Source organism: Marmota monax, unplaced genomic scaffold, assembly GCF_021218885.2.
Source record: "Marmota monax isolate L192 unplaced genomic scaffold, Marmota_monax_Labrador192_F-V1.1 WCK01_AAM20220418_F8-fsc00024, whole genome shotgun sequence".
Taxonomy (NCBI): domain Eukaryota; kingdom Metazoa; phylum Chordata; class Mammalia; order Rodentia; family Sciuridae; genus Marmota; species Marmota monax.
The window spans coordinates 4,475,329-4,499,030 of NW_026695224.1; the positions used below are offsets into that span (position 1 = coordinate 4,475,329).

Genomic DNA, 23,702 nt, shown 5'->3' on the forward strand with positions numbered 1-23,702 from the left:
GTTTGTGATATGCATAGAGAGATTCCGTGTCTCCTTTCTTGTGTGTGTGTCTCTTTCTTAATGCACATGTCCTGCTCAACATACCTTTATTGTACTCTTTATTTTTAATTTAGCATCATCTAGATCTTTGTCCACTCCATTCTTTTTCAGGGATTATTGGCTGTGAAGAGAAGGTCACTAAGTGCTTTTGTGATCATTTAATTGGATCCCATCGACGGACATTGGTGCTGTTTCTAAATATTTTAGTATTTACAAATAACAAACGCTGTGGTGAACGTTTTTATACAGATATCCTTGTTCCTTCGTGGAGATGTTTCTGGAAGATCTGATATTTGTTCTTTATTAGCATAAGCACCTCTGGAGAGGTCATAGTAATTACACTGCCATACGAAGTATGTGACTGCCTTTTCCATGTGTCCTTTTCAAAATTGGGTGTTATTACCGTACAGGTTTCTTTTCAGGGCCGGTGGGGAGTTGTCTTGTTGTTGACAGTCATTGAGTAGAACTTTGTCAGTGTCTTCCCCTGAGCTTCATGTTGATAATTAAAGGGGCCTTTTTTTTAGTTAAATGCCTGGAAAATTTAACAGTGATGTGGCAGTGGCCTTGGGCAGGTTGCGGGCTGAGCAGAGTTCTCCCGGCAGCAGGGTGGCCAGCGCCTGAGTAGATGCTTGGAGGAGCACCCACCAGAATGCAGCCGCAGAGAAGCCCCGGCAGGTCCTCTGGGAGGCGGGGGCGCTTCGCTGGGCTCTGGTGCTGTGGGCCAGCAGCTTCTGGGCAGCTCACGCCCACCCTGGGCCGCCCAGCTGCATCCTGAAGTGTGAAGAGGGTGCTTCCCTTTTATACCAAAGACATTAGCCTTTGAGGGCCATTCTTGACTTCCTCCCCTCCTCATGTGCCTTCGAAAACGCGTTTCGACCACAGAAGGCTAGCATTTCTACCTCTGTAGTAGAGCTCTCCTCCAAACAAAAAGTGGTTTTTGTTTTTTTTTTTTCACTTCTCTGTTTTGACCAAAATTGTCCGTGAGTTGCACTTTTATAAATATGGGAACTATGTTTTGGCATCTCCTCATCACATTAATCTTGAAAATAATGTACGTTTTTTTAATATCCTTTGCCTTATACAGCAGCAGTGTATTTTCTTGCTTTTCCTTTTTAAGAGAAAAATACTGATATCCAAACAAAGGATGCGCGTGTAGAAAAAACAAACCCAGTTTCTCCTGGACTTCACATTAGCCAAATGTGGGGATCTCCCACTGGACCAAGCAAGCCTCAGCTCTGCACCCGGACACTAGGTGGGGGTCCTCTCATTCAGTCAGTCCTAACTGCTTCCCTGGAGATTCCGCACATGCTCGTTGCAGGCCCTACGTGGGGTTATCGGCTTCTGACAGTCACCTCTCAGTTGGGGTCACTTTAGTAGCTTCCTTAGGTCAGTTCATTTGATAGAGCAGCTCATAGAACTCAGGGAAGCACCCTCACTGGTTTATTTTATAAAGGATATTTAAAAGGGTACAAATAAATAACCAGGTGATGAGATCCATCAGGTGAGGTCTGGAAGGGTTTCCAGTGCAAGAGCTTCTGTCCCTATGGAACTGGGAGTTGTCATTTTCCCCACACATGGATGTGTTTTGTATACCTTTGTGGAAGTTCACGTGTGTGTCCATCTGTCTGCAGGCTCTCTGAACCCAGTCCTTTTAGGTTTTTATGGATGCTTGATTAAATCACTGGCCATTGGTGATCATCTCAACCTTCAGTTCCTTCCCCTTCCCTTGAGGAAAGTGGGTGGGGCTGGAAGTCCCAACTCTAACTCTCTAACCCTGCCTTAGTCCTTCTGGTGACCAGCCTCAATCCTAAAGCTACCTAGGTGCCACCAACCATCAGTCAGCTCACTAGCATATTAAAAAACTGTGCTTTAGAGATTCCAAGGATTTTAGGAGTTGTATACCAGGAAGGGGGGGCACGTTTGTTCAGCTCACAGAAAAACAGTATTTTAAAACTTTGTATGAGAAACCAGGAAGCTGAGTGTGTGCTGCTCAGTACTTGCTGTTAGAAGTAACAAGGTGCCACAAGAAATCAAACACTTGCTCCGAAGTTGGTGGGCAAGACAAAGCCTGGCAGAAGGGCGGCTACAGAACCTGGCCAGCAGGTGCGCCTGGGCGAGAGGTCATCTGCTTATATCTCCGCTTTTATCTCTAACCTAACGTAGGGCTGCCCTTCACTCTGATTGGAGGAGTTCGGGGTTACAATCTAGGCAATTGGCTAATTTTAGAATTAGGGCGGGCAAAAGGGGAAGGCTACAATTGGATCCAATTAAGGCTGAATACTAGATTCTGAAAATGAACCTCCAGACTTTCTGTTTTTCACACTATTTTAATAATTAATCTTAGTGAGTTTTGATCCAAACATAGGAAAAAGTGAAGGTTTCTCTGTGTAGTTGGATGATTACAGAGGCTTAAAGTTGCATTAACGTGAAAGCAAGCTTGCAAAGTGTCTTTAGTTTCCTCCCTTTGTTCAGGCATTTCGGCACTTGAAGGTCTACCAGGGGTAAAGGGGGCATTGAAAAACAATTGAATTCCTACCACATTTTTTTAACACTTCTTTACCCAGTCCATGGAACCCCACAGAAATTTTAAAAATCAGTACTGGAAGTTGATTACCTGCGTGTACCAAGATTTCTTTCTTTCTTTTTTTATTTCACTACTGGGGATTGAACCCACAGGCACTTTACCGCTGAGCCGTATCCCCAGCCCTTTTTATTTTATTTTTAGATAGACAAAATGCCTTTATTTTATTTATTTATTTTCATGTGGTGCTGAGGATTGAACCCAGGGCCTCATAGGTGCTAGGCGAGCGCTCTGCCACTGAGCTGCAGCCCAGCCCCCCTTTTTATTTTATTATGAGACCTTCTTACCAAGTTGCTGAGTTGAACATGGGATCATCCTGCCTCAGCCTTCTGAGTTGCTGGGCATCATAGGCATACACCCCCACATCTGGCCTGAGATTTCTTATTTATCTGAGGTACATACTCTCCATATCTACCCTTTCACACATGGCTGGTTAGACAGGGAACGGTGAGGTGGTGATTGGTGTGGTTGGATGATCCTGAGGCCTGGCTGGCTTCCGCTTTCTCCTTATTCCTCCTTCCCCTTTCTAATACAGCAGGTCTTCATCAATAAAAGAAATGCAACAGCCCATAGAACCATATTTCCTTAAATAGCAAGATGGTTGCATGGAATATTAAATATTTAGGGTAGTCCTGTTTTAAGAGCTTATCTTATAAACATATAGTAATTAGCATGTTAATAAACCTAGAATCCCTGTGATGAAAAGCAAATATTAGGATCTTCTCTTAACTTTCCCCCTAATTCAGAAATCCCTTTTATGGACCTTTGTTTGCCTCAGGTCCTCCCTCGGGCAGCACTGGGGACTGCACTGTCTTGTTAGTGCCTTCCGTTCTGGGCAGTCGTGGTCCCTGGAAAGCTCCCCTCTGTCTGTCTGTCGGAAACCTGCTTGTGGTGGATCAGTGCAGAACATATTCATTGCACTCTCCACAAAGTGCTTTAGACAGCTTTTGTTTTCACTGTTGAAAGGCAAGGGTCGTATTTGACAAACCCATTTCCCCCTAAGCATTCAGTAATGTTTACAAAATGAATTATCGTGCGTTTCCTAGGACTTGAACTTAGCTGGTGTTTGGGCTAGGTACCTGTCACCTGGGTTTGAGTTAGAAAACGGACAATACAGTCAAATTTAGGTGTTTGCACTGGTTAGAATGCAAATGTTCTATAGAGATCTTCTTAGAACTACAAGTAAACTCTGATAATTCGTAGCAAACACCTAATGAGCCAAGAAGCACCCGCCTGCTCGGCTCCGTGTTCGTGGTCTTGGCATCGCCATCATGCTGTGCTGAAGAGAGCCCAGGCTGTGCACCTTCCTGCGACTCTCAGCTGTTGCCTGTAAGAGAATGTAATAAAACCTGGGAATTTAAACAAACACAGACCCTCAAACACTAGAAGTTTAAAGGTCCTGTGGGACCCAGAAACAGCAAGGAAAAGCAGAACTCTGCTAGGGTGGCTTCTGAATTCACCCTCTGGCCTCTGGAGTTTTAAAGTCCAGGTTGATGCAGAATTTCACGGCAAACAGGCAAATGCTTTCAGTACATCATTCCTTGCAGCCCGAAAAGACTCCTGCTTGCCAGCCCTGCTGTACCTGAGCATACGGGGGCTGCAAACACAAAATGCATAGTCACCTGTCCAAGGGAACCCAGCTGCCCGCACGCAGAACTCATGTCTACAGCTTAAGTTTTTGACTCTGTCTAAAAAAAAAGAATAGAAAGAGGCAGGAACTGTCAATTGCTTAATCAGTCACATTTTTATAAAGTCATCAGTGTTCCATGTGTCAAGAGTTATGTCCAGCGGAGGGTGGGACACAGATATTTTTTACTTCCTCAAACCATTTTGGTCTTGAAGCTTCCTGCTCTGGAGCCGGGATGGGCCTCGGTTGCAGGCTCCAGCTCCCACCACCTGCAGGCAGCCCCCGTCCTGTGTGGTGGCTCTGAGGGAAGCCATGAAGGGCTTCTCTAGGCATCCCTTCAGTCCGTCCCTTTCCTCCCCGCCCAGGTAGCCCCGCAGTCTCAGCACCTCGGGAGCAGTGCTCTTCTCCCTCTTGGCACCGACTCCTTCCACTCATTGCCAGCCCCGTTTGTCCTTTTGTCCTGACCATTGCTTGCTTGGTCCCTGCATCTCCTGCCGCCTGTGTGTGTGAGGTTTCTGCAGCCCCCTCCTCCATCCTTGGGGCTGTCCTCTTGAACCCGTCGTCACTGAGGACCTGTTCTCCTCGCCACAGTCTCATCCCTTTTCTGATGCATGGTTGCAGAGTTGCCAGTCTAAAAACCACTGTGTTTTTGCAATCCTTCTAGTCCCTCAGAAACACTGGAACAGCCCCCTGTGCCACAGGGAAAAGCCTGAGCCGCTGTTTTGGTTTGTTTGGGTGCTTCAGATGAACCCAGGGCCTTGCTGGGCTAGGCAGGCGCTCTACCCTGAGCTGCCCCCAGCGCACCAGGTGCTGTCCGTAGTCTGCCGTGCCAGAGCCTGCCTGCCCGCCTGCCTTCCCAGGAGTCTCCATCCTCCCCCACAGCCCTTGCCCTTGGCTCACTGCCTTGAGCGTCTCCGTCTCTGGAAGCCCGGGCCCCTTCATGGGGCCATTCTTTTCAAGACGCGGCTGATGTCCACTGGTTGTCTCGGTCATTGGATGCTTCATCCACGAGGAGACGAGCATGGCCGGCAGAGCAGGAGGGGCAGCCCCCCAGGCAGGACGCTCGCTTCCCTCCCCCAGCTTCGGCAGCTGGATGGCAAGTCTGCAGGCCGAGAGCAGGGCCTGCTCTGGTGGTTCCCCTTCTTTAAAGTCACCAGCAGCCAGCAAGGGTTCTACACAGGGAGTTTTTATTTTATTTAATTATTTTGGCTTTTTGATTAAATTCTGTACATTTCGATTTTACCTAAGATGAGATATAACATTAAAATTAAGGTAAAAATCAATGACTGTAAGGTCATCAACTGAATCATCTTGTAAGGTTTAATTAGAGAAAATTACTTAAGAAACTGTTCTCTCATTAGATTGGCCTGCTCATATTTTTTCTGCTTTTCTCTTCAGTCTGCATGAAGAAATCAGTGATTTTTATGAATACATGTCTCCGAGGCCCGAGGAGGAGAAGATGCGGATGGAGGTGGTGAGCAGGATCGAGAGTGTGATCAAGGAGCTCTGGCCCAGCGCTGACGTGAGTCCCCCATGGGGCCACTGGGGCTTAGGGTAGGGTCCTGTCCTCGGGTGGAAGCTTACCTGTTGGCATCCCAGGCAAAGACCCCCCGTACAGTGTGAGTGCTTTTGTAAGAGTTAAGGTCTAATTACATTTTAAAGGCAAATAATTTTCAGCCTTTAAAATTTGGGGCTTGGTAATTATGTTCATTGACTCAGATGCCTGCCTTAATTTTTTTTCCTTTGGTGCTAGTTAGTAACTACTAAAGGAGAACTAAATTTAGGAATCATTTAGTGTAAGGAGAAGACAAGTGTAACCTTATTATAGTAATTTGTTATTGCATGTGATTTATTAAAACCTCATTGCTATTTTGTTCCAACCTGCCAGCATAAACATTGTAATTGTTTATAGATGAATGAAAAGGTCATGTAGGAATTTGTCACTTGAAGTTCTTTTTTGGGGGGAGTGCATAGCCCAGGTCTGTCCCCCCACCCCCTCATGATACTAAGGATTGAACTCAAGGAGCACTTTACCCCTGAGCTACATCACCAGCCCTTTTAATTTTTTTAAGTTTTGAGACAGGGTCTCCTTAAATTGTCCAAGCTAGCCTCCAGCCTCAGCCTCCCAAGTCTCTGGGATTACAGGCATGTGCCGCCATGCCTGGCCCTGCCGCTCTTGAAATTGGTATCTTTGTCCCACATCTGTCCCCACTCAGCAAAATATTTGCCCAGGATTTCTTCTTTACTTATTTGTGTTTTTTGTTATTGATATTAAGTTAATACTTTACTCTGTAGGACTTAAGAACTTAGTCCACAATTTTGTACCTTAAAAAAAGTAATTTATGGGCTGGGATAGTGGCTCAGTGGTAGAGCGCTTGCCTCACATGTGCAAGGCACTGGGTTTGATTCTCAGCACTACATATAACTAAATGAATAAAATAAAGGCCCATCAACCCCCCCAAAAATTTTTTTTAAAAAGTAATTTATGTTATTTTTTAAATCTAGCATAAGAATCCCTTATGTTAATGTCATTTAGCAAAACAAAAGAGTTTTAAGTACAACACTGTAGGTAAAGGGAAGACACTAGTGTTTTATTGAGCAGCTACTATATGCAGCATTATTACTTCTTCTTGTATGATCTGACTCTCAGCTGGGCTGATTCTGCTCCCCAGGGGCCTTTGGCAGTGTCTAGACATTTTTGGTTATCACAACTTGGGAGGCACTACTGACATCTAGTGGGTAGAGACCAGAGAAGCAGCTCAACATACCACAGCTGAGGTTGAGAAACCCTGATCTGAATTGAGCCTTATCCTTCTGAGGTGGCAGATTTTATCGTTGACATTTTGTTGTTTGAGGGTGTTTTTTTTTTTCTAAACCCCCACTTCAGTACTGGGGATCTAACCCAGGGCCTTACACATTCTAGGCAAGCACTCTACCACTGAGCTACACACCCAGCCCTTTTTAAAGTTTTATTTTGAGACAGGGTCTTGCTAAGTTACCTAGCTTGACCTCAAACTTTTGGGCCTCCTGCTTTTGCCTCCTAAGTACCTAGGATTACAGGTGTGCACCACTGTGCCTAGCCCTTTTCATTTATTTACTTATTTAATTTTTTTTTTCCCCCAGAGAGGAACATGAGGCTATGGCTGACTTCCCAGGTCTATCTCACCCCAGAGGCAGAGCTTCTTTTTCCCCTGTTTATCCTGTATTGCAGTTATATGCATAGGTAGACCTGCCTGAGTTCCACCATTCTCCATAAGTTGAGATAGAATGCGCCCAGGTTTTCGGCCACAGCGCAGATTTTTCTCTGTGGAGAGGTCTGTAAGCCAGTGCTTGTCTTGTACTTGGAGTAGTCTGACTAATAGTGATCTATGAGAAAACTCCTGCTTAGAGAACAAAAATTAAGGATTTGTGATTGTGCTTGAATTATAAGGGAACATAGTGACCTGAATATTGCTTTTGAAATGTTTGGTCTATATGTTTCATATTTGAACCTGATATATTTAAATTGTATTCTGAATGTCTGCCTGTGAGGTACAGAGTCCCTACTTTTTGAAGTGTGGTTAGAAAAAAATGCTTTTGTAGTACTAAAAAGTACCAGTAGAGGGTAGCCAAGACCTGCACGATTCCACAACTTGGTGCCATAGCTGATACCTTAATGTACTTCTTTTTCTGTTCCAGGTCCAGATATTTGGAAGTTTTAAAACTGGCCTGTATTTACCTACTAGGTTAGTACGTTTGTGAAGCTTTCAAGGGATTATACATTTTTATAGAGTATGTGCATTTTGTCTATTGCATGTGTGAGAATAGAACAAGACAGTGAGATATATGAAATAGAAATTCATTTACCTGGATTTACATTACCTTAAAGTAGAATGTTACTTCAGATCATCTTATCCAGACTGAAATGATGCAGAGAAATGTAAAAGGGAACATGTAGCAGTAGAATCAATTAGTTACTAGTTTTAGAATTTGACTACCCTGCAGAGAATTGCCCAGCCCCAGGACCTCTCCACTGTAGTAGTGTCATGATTATAGCGTAGAACTGGATATACTATGTGAGGTCTCTCTTTTTTCAGTGAAGAAATCATGCAGCTAGATGTGGTTTCAGCATCCTGACCCAGACAACGAGGCTACAAAACTCTGAGGAAGTCTTGGCCCCTTTAGGACCCTTGTTCCATTTCAGTCTTTTCTAAGGAGGGCTCTCTTGACTCGTAGCCTGGGAGGACCCCTTTTTGAGAATGGTGATATTTCTCTGAAGCAGTGTGTCCTTGCTCTCTTAAGAATTAAAAGACATGGTCTTTACCAAGGAAAACATTCTATAGTGTTGTGTGTCTGGGGATTGCACCCATGAGCACCCTACCACCGATTCACGTTTCCAACTCTTTCTACTTTATTTTGAGACAGGGTCTTGCTGAATTGCCCAGGCTGGCTTCAGACTTGCAATTCTCCTGCTTCGGCCTCCCAGGTAGCTGGGGTTATAGGAGTAGGCCAGTGCACCTGGCTATTCCATTGTGTCTTTTGATTGAGCTTGATTTGGTTCACTTTCTCCCAACTCTTAAAATGTGCTAAAGCGGGAATATCCTAGCCGTTTTCATTCTTTCCAATGCTGTCCTTGCCCTACACAAGCTGTATGTAAAACATTCAAATTCAAGGTCTTTAGTATTTTTCCTTATTTAAACTCTAAGCTTCAGCAAAAGCCAAAAAGTCATTCTAAATCATTGAATTTTAGGAATAGGTAGTACATTTCATAATTCAGATTTAGAAAAGGCACACTCCTGCTTCTGCTCAGGTTCTCTTTGGAACATCCCTGATACCAGTTTCTTAAATGCCCTTCCAGAGACATTTGTGTGTTTACACAAACAGTACAAGCCAGACACTGCTCTTCAACTTGTTTGTTGTTATTAATTTTTGGGGTACTGGGGATTGAACTCGGGGGCACTCAACCACTGAGCCTCATCCCCAGCCCTGTTTTGTATTTCATTTAGAGACAGGGTCTCACTTAGTTGCTTAGGGCCTCACTTTTGCTGAGGCCACACTTGTGACCCTCCTTTCTCAGCGTCTCAAAAGCTGCTGGGATTATAGGCGCGTGCCACCATGCCTGGCTGCATTTAATATGTTTTAAGTCACAGTTAATCTCATCTAGATAGCTAAGTCTTTAGGACCAGAAACCTTTATAAAAAATAAACATTAACTAGCATTTTTGAGTTTTACTTCTTTCAAAATCACCATTCCTGAGGCCTGTGTTCTGTGCAGGGATTGAAACCCATCATCGCCACACTTGGTCTTCATTGGGCAGAAAGGGACGTGGAGTCTAGGAGTCTGGGAGTGTGATCTGATGTAAAACAGGCACTGTTTCTTGCTTCCTCAACTCTTTCGCATGTGTTCTCTGTGTTTAGTGACATCGATCTTGTGGTGTTTGGGAAGTGGGAAAACCTACCCCTCTGGACCCTGGAGGAAGCCCTTCGGAAACACAAAGTTGCAGATGAGGATTCGGTGAAAGTTCTAGACAAAGCGACTGTAAGTTCTTCACACCTCTGTTTGTTGACATGAAGCTTCAGTGTTTGTGAACACAGTCGGACTGTGAGTCAGTGGTTTTTTGATTTTTTGAATGTCTCGCTGCTTGTACATGAACAGTGTTCTGTTTGTGAAACAAGTTGCCTTACTCTGGCTACGCATTTAAGAAATAACCCAGGGGCTGGGGATGTGGCTCAAGCGGTAGCGCGCTCGCCTGGCATGCGAGCGGCCCGGGTTCGATCCTCAGCACCACATACAAACAAAGATGTTGTGTCCGCTGAGAACTAAAAAATAAATATTAAAAAATTCTCTCTCTCTCTCTCCTTAAAAAAAAAAAAAAAAAAGAAATAACCCAACGTCTTCATACATAATACTATAGAGTTTTTTAAAAGTATAATAAAAATATGGATTTCTGTTAAGCAGTTTATAGTCACACAGATGTTGCCATTCTATTGTGTCGTTGAAAAATGTATATGCTTGACGTTTTCTAAATCAGATTATATTTTAACCTCAACTGGAGTGACCATTAAAGAACTTTCATGGAAACTCAAATGTAGAAACAAATATATCTGTGTTAGAATTTTTTTTTTTTTTTTTTTTTTTGGTTTTTGCCTACTAGGTTTTCTTTGATCATAGTTTTCATCGAAAAAGTTAATTTGGAGACCCAATTCTGTATACAAGTTTGCTGGCCCAAGTTTTCTCTTTTGCAGTACTGGGGAGTAAATCCAAGGATGCTCTATCTCTGAGCTACACCCCCAGACTGACTTGAATTTGTAGTCCTCCTGCCTCAGCCTCTGAGTTTGCTGGGCCTGGCCCAAGTTTTCTAACGCATGGGGAAAATGGTATTATTTTGAGAGCTCATAATACCTCACATAAGTCATCTGATCAGTTTTTATTTGAGAATAATCCTTACATTTTATATTCTTTTCCTGTTAGGTGGCTTTATGGGCTATTTGTGTATGACTGAAGAACCTAGTGGTGTTCTGATGAGAAATAGTTTGGTGATATGAAATGTTTGGATAATTTTTAATCTTATAGTTAGTTGGAAATTGTTCTCCAAAGTATATATATAATATTGAGATTTTATATGATTTCAAAATTCTCAGTGCAACTATATGCCAGTTAATATAACTATATGAATTGATGTGGTATTACGCATAATGGCACATACCTGTAATTCCAGCTGCTCAGGAGACTGAGGCAGGAACATCAAAAGTTTGAGGCCAGGCTGGGTAGCTTAGTAAGACCCTGTCTCATAATAAAATGTAAAAAAAAGGCTAGGGATGTAGCTCTGCGGTAGAACACGTGCCTAGCCCGTGCAAAGCTCTGGGTTCAATTGCCAGTAGCTGAGGCAAGAGGGTTGTAAGTTCAAGGCAAGCCTATCTTATCCCGTCTCAAGATACAATTTAGAAAGAGGGGTTGGGCTCAGTAGTAGAGTGACCCTGGCTTTAACTCACCCCCCCGGTACCACACACACAAAATAGGTGTATCTCAAAAACAGTCACTGTTACACACCTTAAATATATGCAATAAATAATAAATTAATAACTAAAGTTGGATACCAAAACACATTCTTAATATATATATAATATAAGTTAATTGCTGAATATATACTGTAAAGTATCTGTAGAAGTTAATTGTGGTGCATAGTGTTCAGAACACTCAGTGTTTTGTGTCTTCTTGAGAAGGGTAGACACCAACCATTCTCTGGTTTTGTCTTTTAATTTGGGTCTAGAATTTCAACCTTTGCTTGTTCTCTTTCCAGGTACCTATTATTAAATTAACAGATTCTTTTACTGAAGTGAAAGTTGATATCAGCTTTAATGTCCAGAATGGCGTGAGAGCAGCAGACCTCATCAAAGATTTTACCAAGGTCAGAGGCTCTGTCGTGTCTGTATGATGAAACTGTCAGGAAATGTAAATGTAATTTTTTCTGTTGTGGTTGTGGTGTTGTATTCTGCTGTTCTTTGCCAAACCCCCAGCCCCCGCCCCGCCATTGCTGGGAGTGGCCACCGGCCCGAGCATGCTAGGTGAGTGCTACCCTTAGCCCAGCCAAGCTGTTTTTATATGTGTGTTGCTGACAAATGTTTTTCCCTTTTCTGTGTACCTGTTTTGCTTTCCTTGAATCTGCTTGTAATGATCTGTAATTATAATGTGACCTCAAGTAATAATTAAGGGTTTAGAATGCTTTTGAAGAAATACTGTGCTCTGGATCCTTACGCATAGGGACGTGAGGGCTGAGATCATGCTGCATGATTGACGGCTGTCAGTTTTTAATCTCAGATTTTAGATTAAGAACCTCCCTAGGGAGTCTTTTCTCTGTTTTAATTTCCAAGTCACCTCTAAGGTGGTGCCTACAGTTTTCCTTACTTTATCTTGAAGTAATTATAACTTGTTCGTGTTTTGTTATTTTCTTTCAAAATAGGGAAGAATTTGCAACATTGTCCTCAGAACATTTTATATACTTAGCCATCAGCTGGAGGCTTTATAAACCTGGATCTACCCTGATGTCAACCATAATGTTTACAAATGCTTATTTCTCTCTCTCTGTCTCTCCTTTTTTCCTTCTTATTTTGTGGTACTGAGACTTTAACTAAATTGCCGAGTCTGGCTTCAAACTTGTGATTTTCCTGCCGTAGCCTCCCAAGTCATTGGGATTTTGGTTTATTTCTCCATGTTTTTGTTGTTCTTTTTCATACTTGCTATTTTGATGATTTGGAAAAGTATAAACTTTTAACTTTCTTAAGGAACCTGTTGTGTTCACTGTAGAAAGTCCATAACAAAGATAAAAGTAAAGCTGGGCGAGACATCTCACCTATAATCCCAGCAATTTGGGAGGCTAAGACAGGAGATTTGATAAGTTCAAGACCAGCCTCCACAACTTAGTGAGACCTTGTCTCAAAATAAAAAGGACCCCCCCAAAAAAGGCAAAAATAAAACCAAAAGGACTGGGGATGTAGCTCTGTAATTTAGCACCCTGAGTTTATTTCCCAGTACCAAAAACAAGAACCCAAAGCAAAAAACAAAGAATAAAGAAGGGGATAGAAATTTCTCTAATAGGAATGGCATCTTTCCATATGTTTGGCCTGCTTTATTGCCCTCCGTGTCCCAGGCGAGGGCCTGGCTTGTAGAGAGCACTGTATAGTGCGTGAGCCGGAGACGGCCTCGCTGCTCTGCATCTTCACCAGCTCTCACGTGCCGTTCCCTGTGGAGTGGACAGGAGAGCTCACTGGCCACAGGGAAACAGCAGCAAGGCTGTTCCTGCTCTAGGGTTGTAACAGAATGATTTTAAGGACCTTTAAACCGCCATAGATGGTTTCACAGTAGTTCTTAGAAAAGTAGTCCTTTCAAATTCCACTGATTTGGTGCTTTAAGATGTCGAGAGACTTTGTTCTTGTACTATTTCTGTTATGTGTTCACAAATGAATATTATGCTCATGGTCATAGTGAGCATCATCAAATGTATACTGTTAGTGTTTCCATCCTTAGTGGGTACATGGGTGCCATTATTTATGTTACTGTGTTTTAGTTTTTAATGGCTTACTTTTTTAAAAAATTGCTTAACTTTAAAACAGAAACTTAAGTATATTCTTTACCAAATTTTATAATGTAAGGACCAGTTGTTTATGCCCCTGCTAGTTGCCAAGAGCTATTACTGATACAGAATTCATTGAAAATATTATTTTATTTATTTTTCAGAAATATCCTGTATTGCCATACTTGGTTTTAGTATTGAAACAATTCTTATTACAGAGGGACCTTAATGAAGTATTTACAGGTGGAATTGGTTCTTATAGTCTCTTTTTAATGGCAGTCAGTTTCCTTCAGGTAAGTCACATGGGTGTGCTGTGCGAGTGTACAAATAAAAAATAAGTCAGCTGAGAAGACATTTCAGGAAAAAATTTAAATCAAGCTTTATTTGAATGCTTTTCTTGATTACTTATGACTTTTCCCTTAAACTGGACCTTTTATAATTTAGCAGATAAGTATTTAAAAATTCCCGGGGAGAGTATTTGTTGTTTTCAATCCCATATGTTGTAATAGCTCTGAGACTTTTCGCTGCGGTGTTTGCCATGCAGAGGTGTAGTCTGGTTTCCATAACTGCAAACGATAGGACACATGCCAAAAATAAGGATGCCTTCCACGCACCTGATCTAGTTTAGCTGGGGTGGAGACCTGCTCTGTGGGTGGATGAGTTAGAGCTGAGTCGGGTGCGTCTGTGTGGTGCTGCTACCAGCCGCAGGCTCTGCTGTGAGTCACAGTGACCTCCCCAATGTGGGGAGGGGCACGCAGCCTTGTCAGCCTCCTGGGGCAGAATTCAGCCTGGCAAGTTGTACCCCACCAGTTTTGCGCCCATGGGATTGTTTTATAGTGTTGTCTGTGACAGCAGTTCAGCCATTTATTACTGTATTTGTTGACTTTTATGTTAAACCCAAATTATAATAATACTGCTTACAGAAATTAGGATGTCGACCCCTCCCTGATAATTGAGAGAAAATTCAAAATAGTTTCTTCCTTTTTTTTTTTTTTTTCTTTTCTCTTTTTAGTTACATCCCAGGGAAGATGCTTGCATCCCCAATACAAACTATGGTGTTCTCTTAATAGAATTTTTTGAATTATATGGACGACACTTCAATTATTTAAAGACTGGCATCCGGATAAAGGATGGTGGTTCATATGTGGCCAAAGATGAAGTACAGAAAAATATGCTGGATGGCTACCGGCCATCAATGCTTTATATTGAAGACCCTTTACAACCAGGTATTAAAATTAGGTAAATTTGTGGGTGTTCAGAGAGAGGGCATTGTCAGGCATTGTGTGCTCTTAGCCTTTCTGTGGATGCCAAATGCAGGATGACGTCTGTTGTCATTTTTTTCCCCAAAATATTTTATCAGCAAACATACTGAAATAAACAGAACACCCCCCTAGTGAAACACCCTGCAGACTTCAGATGACTGGGGATGGAATCCTTTTGACCCTTGAAACCCAGGACCTGTAGGGGTTCCCTGTCGGGTAGGGGTGTGCAGCTCCAGTTTGGCAGCCATGTTTCCTTTTCTTGGTTCTTCCTGCTGGTGACTGCAGCAGCTGTCGGCCAGGACAGTAAGGACGATTGTGATGTCCTCAGAGGCACGAGCTTGGTGGTAGTACACCTCCAGGCTCATGGTTCAGGGAGACTGTCTTTTGGACTACTGCTTTTTCTCTTCAGTTTTGCGTAATCCCCTATGCTTTTTCCAGTTTTGCGTTGGCTTAAAGTGAACAAAAAATAATTGGTTATATTTGTTTGCTTTTATCTTACTTTTTCTAGGCAATATCTTTTCCTGATGCAATTGTAGAATATTTAGATTCTGCATTATTGGGTTTTAGTGGAAGTGTTTTAGTCATTTGCTTGAATTTGCAACTTTGAATATATGAATCAGGAAAAGAAATGAAGAGCTACTATAATTGCCTAAGAGCCCCTTTATGGTTTATTGAGGTGTTCTATAAACATTAATAGTTCTATGTGTTTGTTTATTGAGGAAATACAGAATGGAAGCCTTCTCCGCACAAAGTAAGCTGGGCATCGTGGTGCATGCCTATAATCCCAGCGACTCTGGAGGCTGAGGCAGGAGGATAGCAAATTCAAAGCCAGCCTCAGCAATTTATTGAGGCCCTAGGACCTTAGTGAGACCCTGTTTCAAAATGAAAAGTAAAAAGGGCTGGAGATGTGGCTCAGTGGTTAAACACCCCTAGTTTCCTTCCCTTGTACCCCCCCCCCCAAAGAAAAAAATTTTTTTCCCCCCCAGTAAGACAGATCTTCCTTTTTAGGACCTCACAATTTAGCATGAGAAATATGTACATAGCTAGTAAAACCCCCAAACCCACAAGTATTTCTGTTTTAGCTTGGTTTCACTCCTAGGGGAGAATAGGCAGCTCTTTCTTTTGCTTGCATTACTCTTTGCAGGTATGAGAGGAGAGTCCTTCTTGGACACTTTATACATCATGATAAAGGACAGACTCCATGTTCAGAGATTAGGTTACTATGGGAGCAACTGACAACTCAGTTTCTGGGTGGAGTTGTGTAGCTGGATAACTGTTGCCCTTGCCCTCCCAAAAGTAGGCTGGCCAACATTTGATTCACATGAAGCAGTAGTCAAGCTTACTACTTTTCATATTCATTTCTTTTAAAGGTAATGATGTTGGAAGGAGTTCGTATGGGGCCATGCAAGTGAAACAGGCCTTTGATTATGCCTACGTTGTTTTGAGTCATGCTGTATCGCCAATAGCAAAGTACTATCCTAACAACGAAACAGAGAGGTAAAAGTTTAACTCAGATCAGCCCATTGTGTCAAAATTGGTTGTGACTTCTTATTTTCAAATTAATGTACCCCCCCTTCTTTTTTTCAAACACATGCAGCATATTAGGTAGAATAATTAGAGTAACGGATGAAGTCGCCACATACAGAGATTGGATATCAAAACAGTGGGGCTTGCAGAACAGGCCTGAGCCTTCGTGTAATGGTAAGAATGTTTTCATTGATTGATTGACTGAGTCTTAGAGGTTTTTCTGTGTTGTGTGTTTTTAATGGGTAGAAACGTTTTCCAATCTTTTGCCACTCTTTCAGGAAATGGTGTTACCTTGATAGTAGATACTCAGCAGTTAGATAAATGTAATAATAATCTGTCTGAAGAAAATGAAGCCCTTGGAAAATGTAGAAGTAAAACTTCGGAATCTCTTAGTAAACACTCTTCAAACTCTTCATCAGGTCCAGTGTCCTCCTCTTCTGCCACGCAGTCCAGCTCTAGTGACGTTGTAAGTATAAAAGATTTGGCCCTTGGAAACTTCAGTGCTTACATGTTCTCTGACATCGGGTTCACTCTGACCAGAGGGCTAAGGCTGCTTCCTTTTCTGTTACTGGGAAATTTTAGCAACTTTCACACTCAACCTTTTTCTCAACCTTTTTTATACGTAGAACAAAAGAGAATTTTAGTGAAGTCTCTGTATCCACCACTAGATTCTACCATTAACATTTGGGGGGCAGGCATTGTGGATTATTGAACTCAGGGACACTAGACCACTGAGCCACATCCCCAGCCTTATTTTTTATATTATTTAGAGACAGGATCTCATTGAGTTTATTAACACCTCACTTTTGCTGAGGCTGGCTTTGAACTCGCAATCCTCCTGCCTCAGCCTCCCAAGCCACTGGAATTACAGGTGTGCGCCACCACACCCGGCAGATTCCACCATTAACATCTGACTTGCTTATCATAGACCTACATCCATCCATCCTGCTATCCACTAATTGGTCTTATTCTTTGATCTATCTGAAAGCAGATTACAGGCCTCTGTACGCTTCTTTCAAACTTCTGTAATGTATATTTATTAAGTAGACTTAAATATTTGTTGTAGTTTTTTCTTTTGCTATAAAATTGACATAAAGGGAATCCTAATTGCACTGAATTTTTATCAAATGCATTCACATTTGTAACCCTAAATACTAACAAGGTATAAAACGTTGCCACCACCCCAGGGAGACATTTGCTAATCAGCCCGCAATCCTACCCTCAGAGGGAACCACTACTATGGTTTTTCTAATACCATAGATTAGTTTTGCTTGTTCCATAATTTCATATAAATGAAATCATGCAACATACACTCTTTTTTGTAAGGCTTCTTTCATGTAGAATAATGTTTTTGAGCTTCCTGATTGGATTTTTAAAGAAGGAGATATGATTTACACTTCATAAATTTTACCACTTAAAATTAAATGTATAAATTCAGCGTTTTTAAATATATTCACAATGTTATACAGCCATCACCAGTCTCTAGTTGAAGAATATTTTCTTCACCCCAGAAAGAACCTCTGTACTGTTGGTAGTTCCTCCTAATTCCTCTTTCCCAGCCTCTAATATTTTATCTCTGTCCTGTTTGACTTTTAAGTGTCAATTACATCAAAGTTAATTTTCTTTATCAAGGTGAATTTAAATTTACTTCACATTTAAAATGGATTTACCTATTATTTGAATTTTGATATTATTAGGAGTGTGAAAAAAAGAAATGTAAAAACGTAGGGGACGTTAATTTTGTGTTGTGACCGATGACCACATGTCTTTATGGAGACCTACCTGTTTGTGTGCAGATTCTCTGTGCCTTGCTGGATCCCGGAGCAGTGCTCTGGAGGGCAGAATGCTGAGCTAGACACCTCAGACACGGGCATGAGGGGATTGAGGACAGGAGCAGAGACAACCTTGAGATGGAGCGTTAGGGACTGAGACACCGTGACTGAAATGCTGGGCAGTGCTCCAGGGTGAAGGGCAAGACAGTCATGACCCAGTCAGTCCAGGATCAGACGGGGCTGAGCCTGCTCCTGTGGTAGGGCTGCACCCCCAGCACATTGGGTTGGAGGAATCTGTCATCATGGACTCTTAATTCACCATCTTGTATTTAATTGAAGATATTGAGCCAGAACTGGGACCTAGGTCCCTTGCTCCTTACCATGCTCTTTCCCCAGGGTACCATGACACATTTTCTGTAGGTAAAAACTCACTCAGATCCACTGCAACCTCTGTGAGCTCCTTCACAGACTGTTAACAAATCTGATGTGGGCAGTGAACTTGACGATATAGGAAGCCCTGTGGTAAACTGAGTCACTCTAAAATATTGGGAGGAAAACTTAATCACTTCATTTTGTAAGTTCCTCATTGTACCTCCTTAACTCCCGAATGTTTCAGTTTATTCTGATGAGTACGTGGCTGAAATTATTCTCATTTCTGAATATTGAGTACGTACATTACTATTTCATCACATTATAACCTGTGTGGCTTGTGTTAGGATTCTGATGCGACACCATGCAAAACCCCGAAACAGCTGCTTTGCCGGCCGTCTACTGGGAACCGAGTAGGGTCACAAGATGTGTCCTTGGAGTCCTCTCAGGCAGTTGGGAAAATGCAGAGCACCCAAACCACTAACACATCCAACAGTACCAACAAATCCCAGGTGTGTGGAATTTGTGTTTTCAATTGTTCGTGTCCAATACAGAGTAGTTAGAATTTCTTTTGTGTGAATAATGGTTATCCTGGGTTTGAAACTCTGGGTTAAAGAGAAAACCTGTTTTGTTCCAAGAGATTCCAAAGCATGGTGATATTTCTAGTAATGGGACATTCTGAGGCCATTTATGAGACATTGTAGCATCCATCTTGGTGGGAACCTAGTAACTGGTCCCTAAGACATTTCTAGCCAACCCACCTTATGACAGTTTCAGCATAAAAAATTGCATCAGGGCTGGGGGAGGTAGCTCAGTGGTAAAGTATGTGCTTAAGCATTCTTGAAGCCCTGGGTTCCACTCCCTACTCCACCCCCAACCCCCCCAAAACATACACACACACACACACACACACACACAGAGGATCAAGTTACAGAAAGGTTTTAGTTGTACTTGAAATTAAACTCACCCGAATAGTTTTGGTGTGGCTCCATGGCAGCGGTGTGCATACCTGGAGGTGACGTAGCCTTTGATAATGTTCGGCACCTTGCTGCCTACATTGACCCACATCAAGCAGCTGTGAGGCATGAGGGTCAGTTGACTGAAGTAGGCCACCGAGATGCTGTGAGTTTTTGGTTGCCTACAATTATCATTAACCATGAGTAATGAGTCTGAGTGAGGGAGAATGCAAGCCATTGGTATTGGGCTCTGGTCCAAGGCCTTCTTACCCTCTCTCAGTGCAGCTGGAACCCTGGGGATAGGCCTCTTGGTAGCAGAGATCACTGGCTTGTCAGTCACCTCCTGTCTGATTAGACCTGCTAAATCCACTTAACGCCACAGCCTGAACCACACACACCAAACCCAAGCTCATTGAGTCACAGCGATAAGGTGACAGGGCTGATAGAGAAAGTCACAGGTAAGGAGAGCAGGAAGGGAGCGGCTGCCATGCTGATGTCCTCAGTCGGCCTGTGCAGTTGTGCCTGTCCAGAGCCACCTTCCAGTACTACCGCCTAGAGTGTGGCATGTGACCTGGTAGGTTCCTTGAGAAAACACTGTCGGGAAGACGAGATAGTGGCCTAGCATTTCAATATTTCCATTTTAAAAATAATGTAAGAGTTTTAGAGCTCAAAGGAGTTAGCCCCTGTGGTCAGCCCTCTTTTTCTGCCTGCTAGCTAAGTCAGTGGTCAGCATGGTCACTCTAGCCAACCAGTTTCTAGTGCAGAGGGCACCCTCAGAATGCAGGTTTGCTGACCCACAACACTGATGTCTCTTTGACCGCTTTCTTTTTCTGCAGCATGGATCAGCAAGGCTCTTCCGTTCTTCCAGCAAAGGCTTCCAAGGTACAACTCAAACAAGCCATGGTTCCTTGATGACAAACAAACAGCATCAAGGCAAATCCAATAATCAGTATTACCATGGCAAAAAGAGGAAACACAAGAGGGACGCGCCCCTCTCAGACCTTTGTAGATAGTCGGCGCTGTGCGATGGACTGTCTTCTGTGTGCAATGATCTCATGCTCAGGACAGTTGCATAGGGACTCCTGGGAGACGCAGGAGCCTCACACTGTTCAGACATTGATTTAGCAACTGCGTTTTTTCCCAGCTCGCCACGGAATGGATCATGAAGACTGACAACTGCAAAAACAAAAGCAAGCAAAAAAGGGGAAAAAAAAAAAAAAGGCTGCTTATTTGATAAGTCATATGCTACAACAGGGTCATTTTAAGATTTAAAGCTTGAATGTAAAATAAATATATTTCTCATTGGCTTTATGCAGAGTTATAGGGAATAGTATTCAGTGTGGGTAGGGTGATAGAAACAGAAAACAATGTCAGAGGATGGGTGGGAAGGCAAACAAAGTATCTTATAGGAAGTCCAGATTCCAAAGGGGAAAGTGAACTGTGCATGTTTTTTTTTAATATTTTTGCATATATTTACCATTTTATTGTGTGTGTATATATAGAAGACCATATAGGAAATTGATATTTGTAATAGTGGATTTGTTAATACTTTTTACATAACATTACTGTTTGAATTGTAAACAGATTTCTTCTCAGGATTAGTTTGAAGAATAATCTGAATTGTCATCTTGACATCCATATATAGGGAAGTGATTAGTTCTATTACTCAGTTTGTTTTCCTCAGCATTGAAAATGACTTAATAGAACCCTTGTGTCCTGCTGCAAAATTTTTTCCTCTCTAAAGAAAAGGTTTATGGTGGCAAATGATGTTTATTTTATTTTGTAAAAAAAAAAAAAAAAGAAAAAAAGAAAAGAAAAGAAAAAAAATGTACTATGTACTTTTGTGTAAACACTGAAAAATCTCTAGTCATCTCTGAGAATTGCAACTGTTTTCTATAGTGCTGTCATTTTGGGCAATTGGCAATTACTTGACTTTGTGTTTGTTTCCTTTGCAGTCTTTCTATCTCTCTCTCTTTCCTCCCCTGCCCTCCCCACTTCTTCCTAGTAGGAAACTGGGCCGCCCTTCTGCCTCACTCCTGTCGCAGCGAACCTCGAGCTCCACAGACTTTGCATGCTGGCCCTCTGACCCTGTGTGCTCCGTGTGCTTGCGTTCCTCATCTCTTATTCTTTTAAACTCATGCTTAACTACTGTGGGAGAGAATAACTGTAAACAGCTTTAATTAAATCATACTTATAAAAAACTATTTTCTTATACTCCACTTTATGCTTTTGGTATTGTCGATCTTTAAAAATTAAATGGTCTTTGATAATGGATCTATTTTGTATTGCCTTATTAAGACCAAATACTTCTTGTCATCCCATTCTTTATCCTCTCCTTTCATGGAATTGTTATCTTTAATTAAAACTTTTTTAAACATTGGCTTGTTTTAAATCATACTGTAAATTTTGGTTGTGGTCAGCTTTTGAGTGCAAATGAGATGTATAATTCTGTTATTCATCACCTGTTGGGTTTGAAACTCAGTTGGGGATATTTAATATAATAGAATGTAAGTGACATTTCTGAAAATGTTTTCTTCCAAGGCGAAAGCTCTTCTGTTAGCATCAGTGTGCGTGGCTCTGTTAAATACGGCCATTTCAGAGAAGAGATTCTTTTATATATATATATACATATAAAGTACTATTGGCTTTTAGGAATTTCTTTTATATACATTTATGAAATATTGAAGACCAATCAGACCATTAATGGACACTTAGTGCAACTTTTTATAAAGAAAATAATGCTAAAGTAAGACCAAAACTGATGTCATCACTGAAATTAACAATTTTCAATATGTTCGTATTTTAATTCACAAAGGAAAAATATGTTCCAAAACTGGAAACTCATAGTACTTGTGTAAACTGTGGAAGATTTTAAATGTGATGTTATTTTGACAATGTTTTAAATTTTAGAGTCACATTTTATTCTGATCTGAATTTTTATCAAGATGTCGAGCTTTTGTTTTTTGAAACTAGTTTGTCATAACATATTGTGCATAATCACAGTATTTATTTTGTAGGACTATTGTGAATGTGTAGACTTATGTTTACCGCTAAGGGAACAATTATTTATAAAATAATATTAAATCCAGTATTAGCTGCCTATTTCAGACACTTAATACTTGCAGAGATCCTTGTTACATTTACCACACTGAAGTCTTTTTTTTTTTTAAAGAATCACCCTCGTTGTTGAAAGTAAATGTACTTGTAGGGTGCGACTATTAGTGTTCCAATAAGCATGTGATTATATTAAGGTGGTGGTAGCGGGAAGATAATCTTGATTCCATTGGGAATCTTAGGTTTTCGTAAATTTATTGGGAAAATAGTTTTTCCTGTACTGCTGAAGTTTCTTTTTGGTAAACAGTATCTTTCTAAAAGAAAAAAGCATGAAGGAGAAATTGAGGTGTGTATACATTTCCTCAAATGACCAGCATTGTATTCGTGAATACTGTGTATCTTGAATGAGCAGTGTGGAAACTGTTCATTTTTCAATCTGAAGTAAAATACTTTCAAGAACTTTTAGTTTGCCTGCTCATTTGTTTTGTACATTTCATCTCTGTATTTGACTCCTGTCCTATTTCTTTTGAGTTTTAACGCTTTTCGACAAAGATCTTGTGATATTATCAGAAATGTGTCATGTAACTATTACAGTCCATCCATATCCATGCATCATAACCCTCCTTTGCCTAGTAGTTGTAGAAGCGGACTTCACAAATTCTACCTCAAGGTGGTGACATTTCTCTGGAGGTCACGAATGTGTACCCAGTCCTAAGAGACATGTAAAGACTGGTTTGTAGAGGCGCTGATGGGTCTGAGGGGTGTCAGTTCAAAACCTGAGTTTCTGATGCTAAAGGTAATGCACTTCCTCTCCAGCTCTCGGTGTCTGTGGTGGTGCCTGGTCTTTGCTCTGGTTGGCAGTGTTGCCCTTGTGCCGAGTCTGGCTTCCACCTGTAGAATCTGCGGTCTTTACACGTGGGGCCTCCGGTCTTCAGTTGATCGTGCTCCGTTTTTGTCCAATTTCAAGTATGTTTACTTGTTTTTTGAGCCTCTTGTTAACATCCGAGGGTATTTGATTTGGCTCCTCTCATTCCTGGGGAACGTCTCCACAGGGCAGAACATGGGCTCTGGAGTCTTGTAGCACCATGTGTTTTCTTGGCATTTCCTCCCCCGTGTAGGGGTAAGTGCAAATTGTGTTTGCCTAAACCTGTGGACTGGTGTTTGGGGTTTTCAAAAATGATAGGCAGGTCAGAGGACAGCATGAGTCCGTCAAGCACAGGACCTGTGGCTGTGGTTTGTTTTCATTGAATGGACTTCCCCAAGGACAGGAGATGTAGTCACCAGTTTGTTCTGTAGCAACTGCTAGAAATGCCCGTTATAAGGTCTTATGGTAAGTTTTGCTGGTATTTAATATTGATCTCCAGGTCAAAACTGATGGATTCCTTTAATTCTAGCATGTTGTTGATTTCATGTTTTAGTCACTTTAAGACTGTTGCAAGGGAATTGCTGCTTCACAATGAATTTTT

At 41.8% G+C, this 23,702-nt stretch overlaps 1 protein-coding gene across 2 annotated transcripts in view; it reads left to right on the forward strand.

Moving 5' to 3' along the window:
• Positions 1–22,695, forward strand: part of Tent4b (terminal nucleotidyltransferase 4B) — a 62,877-nt gene extending 40,182 nt beyond the window's left edge. The window contains exons 2-12 of one of the 2 annotated variants that reach the window (XM_046434673.2): positions 5,646–5,769; positions 7,926–7,972; positions 9,644–9,764; positions 11,527–11,634; positions 13,461–13,589; positions 14,309–14,522; positions 15,929–16,055; positions 16,156–16,259; positions 16,505–16,551; positions 18,574–18,738; positions 20,019–22,695. In XM_046434673.2, the coding sequence (XP_046290629.2) occupies positions 5,646–5,769; positions 7,926–7,972; positions 9,644–9,764; positions 11,527–11,634; positions 13,461–13,589; positions 14,309–14,522; positions 15,929–16,055; positions 16,156–16,259; positions 16,505–16,551; positions 18,574–18,738; positions 20,019–20,195 (1,363 nt within the window). In that variant the 3' untranslated portion in view covers positions 20,196–22,695. Of the gene's footprint in view, positions 1–5,645; positions 5,770–7,925; positions 7,973–9,643; positions 9,765–11,526; positions 11,635–13,460; positions 13,590–14,308; positions 14,523–15,928; positions 16,056–16,155; positions 16,260–16,363; positions 16,552–18,573; positions 18,739–20,018 lie in introns of both variants that reach the window. The other variant, XM_046434674.2, reaches the window with a different exon arrangement.
• Positions 22,696–23,702: the final 1,007 nt, after the last annotated feature.